General features: G+C 40.5%; 1 protein-coding gene across 1 annotated transcript; it reads left to right on the top strand.

The window, feature by feature from the left end:
• The first annotated feature begins 876 nt into the window (after window positions 1-876).
• nudc (nudC nuclear distribution protein) lies at window positions 877-6514 on the top strand. The gene is made up of 9 exons (XM_062410220.1): window positions 877-1072; window positions 1657-1734; window positions 1867-2076; window positions 2179-2259; window positions 2345-2458; window positions 3583-3777; window positions 4229-4312; window positions 4505-4623; window positions 6192-6514. Exons 1-9 carry the CDS (start codon window positions 998-1000, stop codon window positions 6241-6243), a joined length of 1008 nt encoding a protein of 335 aa, XP_062266204.1. The 5' UTR covers window positions 877-997; the 3' UTR covers window positions 6244-6514.
• Window positions 6515-12556: the final 6042 nt, after the last annotated feature.

The following is a 12556-nucleotide window of genomic DNA, read 5'->3' as shown; positions in this document are numbered from 1 at the left end:
ATTTTTGTTTTTTAAAGATTCCATGAATACATAAAAAGGAATGTCTCATTGACAAATATGTATTTTAATAACTTGTATTGCAGTCATCATTTATTTTTCCTATGATCGATGTTCACGGAGAAATTGACTTACCCCTCAAACAAAACTAAACAGTTTTTATAAAATCATCTTAAAATATCATAGATTTCTTTGTATTTAATGTGACCACCTACTGGTTTCTCTGACACAAATATGACCAACATTCTACATTATTCATTTTAACTTAAAAATACATGCTAATATAATATTGTATCACTGACTCTTGAGCAATGAGACAAAATCCGTCCAGCAGTTGAGACTGCTATGGGTTTTTAAATGAAAATATTTTTAACAGTAGATGTTACGTGGGATTATTATCGAATGTCTTCAACGCAATTATCCCCTTCGATTTAATTGAATCATTATTAAATCATATCTATGATACTTTATTTCTTCCCATTAAATCTAAGAGAGAATCATCTGAAATACAATTGTTACGAATACAAATCCTAATGATTAAAAATATATCGTATCATCATAATATCTATTATATGATAATAATAATAATAATAATAATAACATATGCACTATTGTTTATTATTATTATTAACTGTATTGTAGCTATAATTTATGATTTATAAATGATTAAATCTAAAATAATAACTCAATCAAACTCAGGTTAACACACAGTTCTTTGAAAAATACTTTGACAGTAAAATCTAAGTGTTTAAATTTTCCTCTAGAAAGTTCTCTTCATTACTAGGCGACTCAGTCCCTCGCCAACACGAAGCTCTCACTTCATTGGTCAGTACAGCTGTCAATTAAATGCTCCTCCAATTGGTGCAAAGCAGCATAGGTGGGGTCTGTTTCCAGGAAGTAAGTGTTGAGACAACTGGCCCTCACACTGTGTCTAACTCCGCTGTTCGCATCGTCATCCCCTCAGTTAGTGTTTTATTAAACCTGTTCTGATTCCACCAACATGGGGGACGAAGAAGAGAAGTATGACGGGATGTTGCTGGTTATGGCGCAGCAACACGAGGGAGGTGTACACGAGGTAATTCAGTCCGCTGCTGACGCCATACAGCCTCCACACCACTGCCTGAAGCTAATGAAGCTAGCAGCTATGCTAGCAAGGCACACATCGGCCGTTAGCAGGGAACCAGCTACGAAGCAACTGTTCTCAATAATCGGGCACGTTTTAGCTAATGTCGTTGTCTTCGTGTGAAAACACCTGTCAGAGCAGATTATAACCTCGTTTATGCTCATCGGGGAGTGTTGTGGTGAATTCGGCGTCCACGTGACCATTAATGCAGCACGGCAATCATTAAAATCTCGTATTTGTGGTTCAACTCCATGTTGTGTAGGATTTTCTCTACAATGTTGTGTAGGATTTTCCTTTGTTTCAACCTTTTTTCAATAGCCCTGAGCCACTAGATCTTGTCACAGTGACGCCAGATGACTGGCATTTCTAGAAGATCCACAGTTTCTCCCATTAACACACTTTGATTTGCTAATAATTAAACGCAATCTTATGTATTGGATGGCTCAGAGTCTGCAGGCAAAGAGAGAGAATGTAGCACATTGTATTCCTTCATTCTTTATTTCATTGTATGAGATGGTTTCTATTTCTCTCAACAGTTAGTAAACACATTTTTCAGCTTCCTCCGCCGCAAAACCGATTTCTTCACGGGTGGTGATTCAGGTGCTGCAGAGAAGGTGAGTAATGTTTTCATTAATGTAGCTTCTGTGACATTCAACACTGTGGTGTCAAAAACCTGCACCCTGCAGCTGCACGGGCACATCCTTACTTAACCCCCATGTCTCATCATCTCTCTTTTTATTATTCAGCTTGTGCAGAATGCTTTTGCCAGCCAAAGTAAGCTGGCACTGAAGTCCCACAAAGATAAGCAGATGAAGCAGGAGAAGGAGAGGAAAGAGAAAGCTGAGAGAGCTGCTAAGCTGGCAGAGGAAGAGAAGAAAAGGAAGAATAGCGACGGTCCCAAAATTCAGGAACTGACTGACGAGGAAGCAGAGAAACTTCAGTCTGAACTTGATAGGGTGAGAGCTGGCTGCTTTGATGCTCCATCATAAAAAGTATAACTGCAAATGTTATGAATCATGTGTTACTTTACATCTTCATTTGTGTTTTATGTATTTTAGAAAAAGAAAGAAGAGGAGAAAACCGAGAACACAACAACAAAGGCAGAAAAGTCATCTGACGACCCAGAAAAAGAGAAAGGGGTGAGGCAACAGCAGGCCAGTTCCACAGTGAAATGTCCATGTCATGTGGCTCCGCTGACTGACTTGTTAATGTCCATGTCCACAGTCTGAATCTGATGGCGAGGAAGACGAGAAGGACAAAGATAAACTGAAGCCGAATGCAGGAAATGGAGCTGATCTGCCCAGTTACAAGTGGACACAGAGCCTGTCTGAAGTGGACGTAAGTTCATCTTGACCTCAGGATAATGCTTTGATCTATTTCCGTGTATTTCTTCTGTAGAACAGACTTGCTACATCCGTCTTACTACGTTATCGAACTAAAACAATCTGTCCACATGAGCGTTTTGGTTCTGTGTCAGTTAAAATCCCACATCCATACCAACACGCTTAAAAACACAAATCCTGTGACCACTCTTGTACACTGATTATGCACGTGTTGGTGTAAACAGGAAGCATCTGGGTGTTGGTTGCAAAAAGAGCTCCAAAGAGAAGCAGCAATGGCAAAAGTCAAAATATGTGTTACTATGGATGTATGCTAAGCCTCCCAGAATAATGATTTTTCTTTTCAAGCATTGAATTATTTGCTGAAAACCCTTGACAGCGTCATCGCGCCACAGATCTTCTCCTCTTTTCCTCCTGGCCAAGTTTAAATGGCCTTGGCCCCTGGTATGATGAGTACGTGATTGCCCATGGTCCAAAATCTCTAATTTAACAGACATATGAATTATGTATGAAGACATTGTTTATATAATTGATCATAAGGCACTTTGAGAAATATATAATCATCACCCTTCCTCTCATGGTTCCTGTAACAAATTAACCAAATCAGAAGTGTATGAATGTTTACAGGGTTTGTAAGTCAATCCAGTGTGGCAGCTGCACGACTTGATTCCACCCTCTTGTGTCTCCTGCATTTGATACTTTCAAACTAAAAAGAATCTAAAACTATGTTCACACAGCGATAAGATCCCCTACATGTGACCCGGATTTGACTGTTTCACGACGATGTGAACAACAGAAATCAGATTGAGGCACTTTCATGTGAGGTTCTGAATCAGATACACATTTTTAGTTTTTAATGTGACCTCGGACTGAACAGCCATGTGACCTGTGTCGGAGTTCAAGTCACGCTGTGTGTGACTTCTTGTTGGTCTTTTGCACATGCGGGTCACATCAGGGACATGACCACTTAGCATTGGAGTCTGATATTGTCAATAATTTGAAATATAATGTGAACAGCTGCATACATTTTTTTTATCTCTAGAAACAAAAGGGAATTGAGCACTAAGGTTTGCACTGTGAACCTCGTCTTACATCTTTTACTATTTTATCCTCCTCCCACAGCTGGTAGTGCCTTTCGATGTGAAGTTCCGCATTAAGGCGAGAGACGTGGTGGTGGACATCCAGAGGCGCACCATCAAAGCCGGTCTGAAAGGACACCCTCCCGTTATTGAAGGGCAGCTCTGCCACGAGGTGAAGGTGGAAGAAAGCTCCTGGCTCCTCGACGACGGCAAGGTGGTCACTGTGCACCTGGAGAAGGTAAGAACGATGCCGTGTTGATTGGTTCCAGCCTTTTAACTACAGTTGAAGCTGCTTTCAGACATGCCTCTGGATATTTTGAGGCATATTTCCTACCAGCCCCCACCCCAGTAAAATGTTTGGCAAACGTACAACTGAGCCCATGTGAGAATACATCAGGAAAATATCGGGAAAATTCACAGGGAGCAAGTGGGTGTGTTGATCACGTCTCTAACACAGGTCAAATGCAAAACTAATGCATGCTCTGCACAGGCACAAAATCTCCTGCTGCATTGTTCATGTGTGAAAGCCAATGTCTGGTAGATGACCAGACTCAATTTTCTGGACATTTCCCAGAGTTCATGTCTGAAAATGGCTTAAGTGTGTGACTCTGACGGACTGCTAAGGTGATGAGCTTAATGATGTGTGAATACGTTCTATTTATTCATTTGATACTTTCCTTTAACGTCAGATTAATAAAATGGAGTGGTGGAGCAAGATTGTTACCACAGATCCGGAAATCAACACCAAGAAGGTCTGTCCAGAGAACTCCAAGGTAACATGAGGAGCTTTAATTTTTCAAGTGTTTGTAAATTGATCACAGGAAAAATAAATGATAACTGCCATACGAGTTATTACGTTGGAGCTTTCTTCATGAGCTATGTTAAAGTAAATATAAAGATAACTGACAACTTCTCCTTCATTTTGCTGGACTACCCCCACCCTGTGTGTTTTTCCCGCTGAGCAGCTGTCAGACCTGGACGGAGAGACGCGTGGCATGGTGGAGAAGATGATGTACGACCAAAGGCAGAAATCAATGGGCTTGCCTACATCTGAAGAACAGAAGAAACAAGACATTCTTAAAAAGTAAGTGTCCAGTGTTTCATTCCCTTCAAATAAATATACCAGTTCGGTTAGCTCTGGTTATGTTAAGTCATCAAACTGTAAAGATCTTATTGTCCTTTATCAGCTGACATTTTATCAGAAGCTTTATGGTGTACCCTGATTTTATATGAAGGATGAACCTGAGTGTGTTCTGTAGTTTTTACCCTCAGTGTTCCCTCAAGGCCAAATCACTCACTTTTTAACTGAAGCTAATAAAAGATGGTTTGGTGCAGACAGTGACCTGGTTTAGGAGAGACATCTGATACTATTAGATGTAACATTTCACACTTTAGTTGTTACTGTGTCGGTCTCATTGCACTAGTCAGCATCCTCCGAAAAATGGAGAGGTTTAATTTTCCAAAACAATGTAGTAATATTACAAGAATAAGGTCACAATATTACGAGAAAGTAAAACTTTTGAATAAGCAGCAAGGAGAACCTATGTTTCTCTCCTGGATCCAAAATCTTGAACCAACTCATCACAATATCAACACTGATCCCCACATAATGATCAATACTTTTCTTAAATGAGTAAATTCTTTCTTCTCATGCTGAGACAAACGGACACACTCACACATGTAAAAGGCAGGGCACACTCAGTTAGGCTTGATTCGGTTGGCACGGCGCAGAGGCAAATAATAAAACAACTTTTTCACAGTCCAAACATGTTTGAAAAGACCAGTAATGAACACTGTAAGCAGACTACCTGATCACTATAACCAAACTATTTAAATAGCATTTGTATAGGAACTATTCTGTCCCAACCTTATAGCTCCATATATATGGATACTGCTGATCACTACATCCATGATCACCATGAGTGGTTTCCACTGTATGACTCATCTTAACACAGGCGATGGGCTGATCTTCCCCTATAACACAGAGCCTAAAACTGTGACTTTATTCTCAAAATCTCCGATCTTAATTTGCATTTGGGGGGGCGGGGGGATCGATTTAATTAATACTGATGCGATTTATTGATGTAAAAATTCTGAAGTGGATTATTGTAAGTCAGTGTTCCACATGTGAGGTTGTGTGACATCAAACATTCCACAGTATGCACTGAGACTGAGGAAGAATGTTTGCTTTTATTTTGAAGTGTACTTCCTCTTTTACGCTTGTTAAAGCTGCTTGTAAAGGTCTGGCACCATTTTTATAGGAGTTAAACAATACAAATGTGTTGACTGGTAAGGTGTCCCTTTCTTTATTGACACAAAGTTCACATGGTGTCTGGCCAATCAAATGTGTTGACTGATGGTGTCATCTCAGAAGCCTCATGTTTCATGGTTACACTGTTTAAGAAAATACCACTGATTGACCAGTGGGAGGTGCTGTAGCTAAAGGGAAACAAATCCTAGAGACAGGTTTGAATGTCTGTGATATTATAAATTAAGACGTGCAGAGGAAAACTTGTGCATCAACCAACAAATATTCCCCTTACAAGATCAGAATTTAATTTAGGTTATGGCACATGATTGTGATGAAGTGATTTTGTATTAAGAAGCTGGAAATAACATGATTTGCTAAAGTGTTTCCTTATCTCTCTGCAGGTTCATGTCTCAGCACCCAGAGATGGATTTCTCTAAAGCAAAATTCAGCTGAGACTCGCTGTAGAAACCACATGAAGATTCTTGAGGATCTCATGTGAAACATGTCCAAGCTGACGTCAGACACCACCCACCTCCCCATCTTGCGTCCTCTTAATACTGGACATGGTTTCTGTTCATTTACTGTCTTAACTGCACAGGTTTCTGTCTCTTTTTGGTTTGTTATGAGATTAGATTTGTTGACATTTAGCCCATATCCTCCCTCTGCATGTCGTCAGAATATTTAAAAATGTCTGGATTTTTTAATAAATGAATTTAAAATGTAACAGTAGTGCTTATATTCATTGCACAAGCATTCACCCGTCATTTGGTTTCAAGGGTAAAGAGTCCCAACATCTGTCTCCAGACCGAACAGAATTTAATGGAAAGTAGATGAGTAGTGAAGTTTAAATGAAAAGCTTTTGTTTCTTTACTGCCTGTGACATTTTAAAAGTTCACAACCTAGTTCAAGGCCAAGACTACTGCTTTCACCAGCCCTGAACTCGGTCACTGAACTCGCATGTGTTATGTTTGGATCACGACCAAAGGCTACTGGCCTAAAATGACAACAGCTTTTACTGAAAGTCACCAAGCAGCTTCATTGCTTAACAGTGGAAGTCCAGATGTTATTTGATGGAAGTTTATACGTTAAAATTGTCACTAGGACTGTGAACTATTTGTAGGTCTTTTGTATCTTTGACACAAATTGAATGTTTAAGGCATCAAAGTCACAGATTGGAAAGTTTCTATTTTGAACCACAAGGGAGCAGTGTTTTCCTGCTCCAGTGTAAGACGGCTAAGTGTTGCCTTAATTCATGTAACGTGAGTACCCACACAAATCCTATGAATCAGGTGGAAGATGAATAAATTACAAATTATTGTGTAGTTTTAAATGAACAGCTTGAGATCTTAGGGAATTTATTTTAGATTCATATTCCTCTGATTTCTAAGAATTATCAGCGGAAAAAACAAGATGCTTTTATCGAGTGTCTTATTTATTCTAGTGTTGGAGTCACTTGAAGGAGCAGCTCTCAAATGAGTACAACATTTATTAATATTTATAGATCTGATGTAAGATTTTATCTGATTTTAGCTTTGGTTTGACTTCTTGTGTCACATATGTTGCTATGACAGGTGTTTGTCTCCTAATCCGATTTTATTGTAGGTGTATAAAAAGGCACAGTTAAATAAAATTTATTATTCTGAATTTAAATTGTACCTATATATAATCCATGTCTTTCACTAAAATAACTATATTTTCTCTGATATTTTAATCTGCACAAACACTTCTGACATCGAATCTTTTTTGTCTCTGAAATGTGTAACACCTCCAGTAGCTTTTAACGTGTTGAGATAGCAGTCCTCTGGTTTGTTCGTAATATTTACATAAAAATCATTCATCATAAGTGACAAAGATGTAAACATTGATAGTATGTTACTCAGTCGAGCGCAAACCAGCACCAAGGCCCATCACTCCACTTAAATTCAATCAAGCTGCACCAGATTGCACACATTCGTAGATATTTGTTCTTTAAATATGTCAGATTTTTTTCATCAAGATCCATGAAGTGCAGAGAGAACAATAAATCGTAAAAAAAAAAAAAAAAAGCAACACAATGTTATTATCTCGCAATGTTATAGAAAGTGATACAAATAAATCCTGCATCTGCCCCCGGATAAGTTTAGTTTAGTTTTATTAGATTTGTTTTTAAATTATTAAAAATAAGGAGAAGGAGTGGCAACATGCTTATGTTGTCATACAACTATTCTCCACTAAATCGTCCAACAAAAAAATCTGCATATATACATATATACAGCTCTACTCTGCCCCTAGTGTCCATCTGTCCACTACAACACTCAAGCCTCTTTTTTTTTTTCAGATCTCTCTGCACCAAATTTTGATGGTTTCTTCCCTGACCCATTTCTCATCCTTCCACCAAGTTTCATTGTAAGCTATTCAGTATCTGTTTTGCTAACAAACAAACCAGCCAACAAACAGCAGACAGGGGTGAAAACATAACCTCCTTGGTGGAGGTAACAATAGGAGCTTGGTGGAAATGTGGCGGTAAAACACTGCAATGCAAATAAAATCAAATGAAGGATTTTGTTAATGGATTTTTTAAGAGAGCAGCAGCTGCTACTTGTATAGACTGAGATTCCTCTATTGAGCTGTACGTGTTATATTACACACATTTCCACAGGTTATTACTAATAATATATTGTACAGTCACTCACAAGTGTTTCACAGGTGCATGTCAAAGATCCTCCAGCTTAATCACCGTGGAGCTCTCTCACTCTGTTGCAGGATGCTCTAAATATGAGGCAGCAGCAGAAGAAGAACTCTGGGCTGGATTCATGCTTCTTCTCTTGAAGGAGGATTAACTGTTTGAATCCAGCAGGTGAATGGAGAAAAATAAAAACTGCTATACAGAGAAGTAATCGATGGGAATATGTTAAGTGGCTGTTGCTGACAACTGCTGGCACCACAGCTGGTGTGTACATTACCCAAAATGAATCTGATTCAACAGTCTGCTTCTTCCCGGTCCTCTGGATGGATTTATGGTCAGCAGATTCCTTTATTTCAGATTCATAGTCTTCAGTCCCAACTGATGCTGACTCAAGTGACATCGCCTCTGGATGCACAAAAGGCTTAAACGCGTTTACTCACCAGGCCCCATATACACGCTTTTAAAATGTGTAGGGTTTCCCTTTAGGTTTGTGTGTGGGAGTAAAATAAGAGAGAAAGTTTCCCTGCAAAAAAAACAACCTGTTGAGTATATATATAGCGTTAGTCCCTCTTTTCAAATGGTTCCCACTGTGTGAATGCAGCGGCTGACACGTCGTCGAAACCCCGAGGATTATCAGCACACCACTACCACTGAGTGAACGACATGGTTTCTCACTCAGGCCACACTGGATATCATGCACCTCTGCTAAATGTTACTTCACAGGACCAGTTTGCTAACAAGGCCTCTGTGCTCGTGTGTCTGTCCACAGCTAACTGGACTGGCCTGTCAGGATGGTGAGAGGCTGTCACCATCACTGGGGTGACCGGAGGAAACATACATTAGCTGATGCTGGCTAGCAAGTCCTCCTAATGTGTGAAATTGCTCATGTAGTTCAAAAGCACTGCTGGGACATCTGCCTCATAGAGACAGTTGTGTTTTTACAAGGAGTGTTTACGCTTTGATTTAACGGCTGCGAGTTATATCAGAACATATTAAAGAGCAGCCAAAATACAGATTTTTGTAATGGGTGTCGAATAGTAGGCCAATAAAGAGAAGCGGAGGCAGATCCAGTGAATGGCGATTGGTTGCCACCCGCCAATAAACTGAACATAGAAGAAGAGGAAGACGTTCAGTAGCTGCTAAATTTTTACAGTTATAAACACATAACGCTCAGGTCAGTCCTTGTTCTGCACTGAAGCCAATGGTGTCCAGCGATTTTTAACATAAGTCCCCTTCAAACAAAACAGCATCTACTTGTTAACCTGGAACACTGGACACTGCCTCACTGTGGACGTGGATTGTGTAAGAATATAAGTGTATACTTAGCTAACACAACCACAACCAACAGAGATAAACTAGAATTTACTTGAAGTCATGTTTTGGTTCCCTGGCAAATGTAAGTGCCACACTCCATCTCTTTTATCTCTGTATTTGGTCTCAACCATCTCCTGGGGGAAATATGTGTCTCTCTAGCTGCTATATGCTTCTCTATGTTCACCAGACAGTTGCTCATTTTGTATGTATTCTATGTGTTGCTGGGTAAAGAGCTTTGGTTCAAGGCTAAAAAAACTAAATCATTGAGCTGAAAAACACTAAAATGCTCAAGAGTTCTACAAACACGTTGTAACCCAACGGGTCCCTGCAACATATTCGATTTAGATTCGTTTTAGGCCGTATTTTTTTTCTGCTTGTATCTAGTTTTGGCCTTGAGTCTGTTTTGGGTTTTTATTTGATTTAAAATGTCTCTGTGGCCGTGTCAAATGTATCGACTTGCAGTATCTCCAAGTGGCCCAGTGGTTTAAAGTCTGAAGAAGCTCCAGAGGAGCCATTGTGAGAATACAGCAGTGGGGGGGGGGGGGTGGAGGACGTTTCTAACACGCAAAAATGGAAAAAACAAAAAGAACGCAGACACATACAGAAGACAAAGTCATGTCATACACGTAGAAGACACAGAAATGCCAGTGTCGATGTGCTGCAAACAAAAACGTGCGATCTCTGCAGCGGAACTCTGACGTTATTTCCTTCCTTTGTCTGCTGCACCACCTCTCACCTGAATCCCAGGAGTACTTGTTGCTTTTGTGAAGATGTCTGAGCTTAGAACCTCCCAGTGCGTTGATTATTCGTTCAATTCCCCCGGAGTTTCTCCAGAGTTTGTGCCTGAAAATGGCTCATGTGTTTCATGTATTGCTAGTAACACACAATGATTAGTAAAGTAAAGCAATAGTGTTGCTGATGTATTTCATTAGGAGGCATGTTTACTGATATCGATCATGTCTCACACACTTAGTAGCACCAGTGGCTTCTGTGGAGTCCAGCCTTAACAACGTGGGTACAGGCTTGGGTTTGGTCCCAGGGTTGAGGAACTATTGTGCATATATGAGGCAAGAGCTTACTCTACGTCAGAGCAACTTACACTACTACTAATAATAATCACATTCAGTTAAAGGAGATATCTTCTATGCCATTAGGGTCATCTCAGTTTGGTGACCCCATATTTTCCCAACAACATACCAAAAAATGTGTTGGTATAAGAGTAGAAATGTTAGCTCGAGCCGGAGAGGTGAGACCAGAGGCCTGACGGGACTGCGGTTGTGTGGGCCGGCTGTGTGACTGTGTGGGGCTCGAGGGCACAGAGGAGGCAGAGTCTGCTCAGCTGAGAGCAATGTCTCACCAAGGTACCAGAATTTCTTCATTAACGAAGGCACACAGACATCAGAGAGAAGGGGTTGGGGTTTAGGGGCGGACGAGGGGGCGGTCTGCAAACACACCTCCCCGCCACAGCGCTGACTCGCTGTTCCAGACTTGACGACTTGTTTTTTGGCTGTAGCCCCTCGTAAATCACCTGCAAGGCCTCGCGCAATGTGACTCACCATCATAATTGTGGCGTTTGCCAAGGTCATTTCATCCCGTCTCTCTTCTTCCGTAAAGCCGATCGCTGGCTTCTTCCTGGAAGTGGAGGAGGGATAGCGAGGGTATGAGGGTCATCAGGACTGGGATAGGACAGGAGGTTAGCATCTTCTTCATATGACAGATTTAGACTGTCACGGTGCCTCATGTTTATATTTAATTTCTTTCGGTCAACAATTGATATTTTAAGTTAATAAACTCTACTTCTGCCACTTAAACACACATAGAACAATGGTTTCAACTAAAAAACAAATAAGGTCAACCACAATCAGACAACACTGTCCCGGCTCAACATCTGCATCTGTTGGTTTGCCTCCTCCGTCCTCCACACCTGGGTGCCGGGCACACTCTGTAAAGCGTATTTGGAGCACACACTTCCAGGGGTGGAGAGGAGGCCCATGTGCAAAGTCAAACTGCAATTGCCAATTAGTGAAGGCCAACACAGGCTGCAGGCTGGGGTGTACAGAGCAGATCAGCCATCTTGGACGACAAAGGCTTCAGTCAGTTCGGGTCCCTCAGATCAACACACACAACCACAAACCCACACATACACCATAACCCAGAGGGCAGAGACGACCCTGAGCCCAGCGGGGAACTGTTTACCGCTCCGGACTGAGCAAAGAGCATGGGCAAACATCCTCCATAGCAAGCCTAGACAACGGCTCATAAACAGCTTTTGTTATTTAGCAAACAAAATGAAGTCATCAAACTCCAGTCCTACGAACAACAGCTAAAGTGCCACAGAGTGACAGTGGCTGTACTGCACTGAGACTGAAGACCTGGCTTTGTGTGATTCACACGAAGAGGCTGATATCAAAATAAAGTCAAGTTTTGATAGTCCAGTGAAAAGTAAGGATGAATGAATATCAAATATATCACATATGATAAATAAATAAGTAAAACATATTCAATAAGTAATGTTGCATCCATCCATGTTTGATAATTAGGATCTCCTAAAAATTTGAAATCATACAATATTAGTACAACAAAAAGTATTACTAATGATAATAAAGACAAACATAACACAAAGGCATCACATTAGAGATTAGTTTTGGCAAACTAGGCAATAAATCCTCAGGACAGAACTGAACACTTCAGTTTTGTACCCTTGACGGGTCATATGTCCATAACAAGTAAACGCCACTTATTTCTATTTAACGTACACAAATTCTGGCATGTTTTTTCTGTATATGC

Source organism: Platichthys flesus, chromosome 17 (assembly GCF_949316205.1).
Source record: "Platichthys flesus chromosome 17, fPlaFle2.1, whole genome shotgun sequence".
Lineage (NCBI taxonomy): Eukaryota > Metazoa > Chordata > Actinopteri > Pleuronectiformes > Pleuronectidae > Platichthys > Platichthys flesus.
Note: the sequence above shows the minus strand (reverse complement) of the source record. Positions and strands in the feature narration are given on the sequence as shown.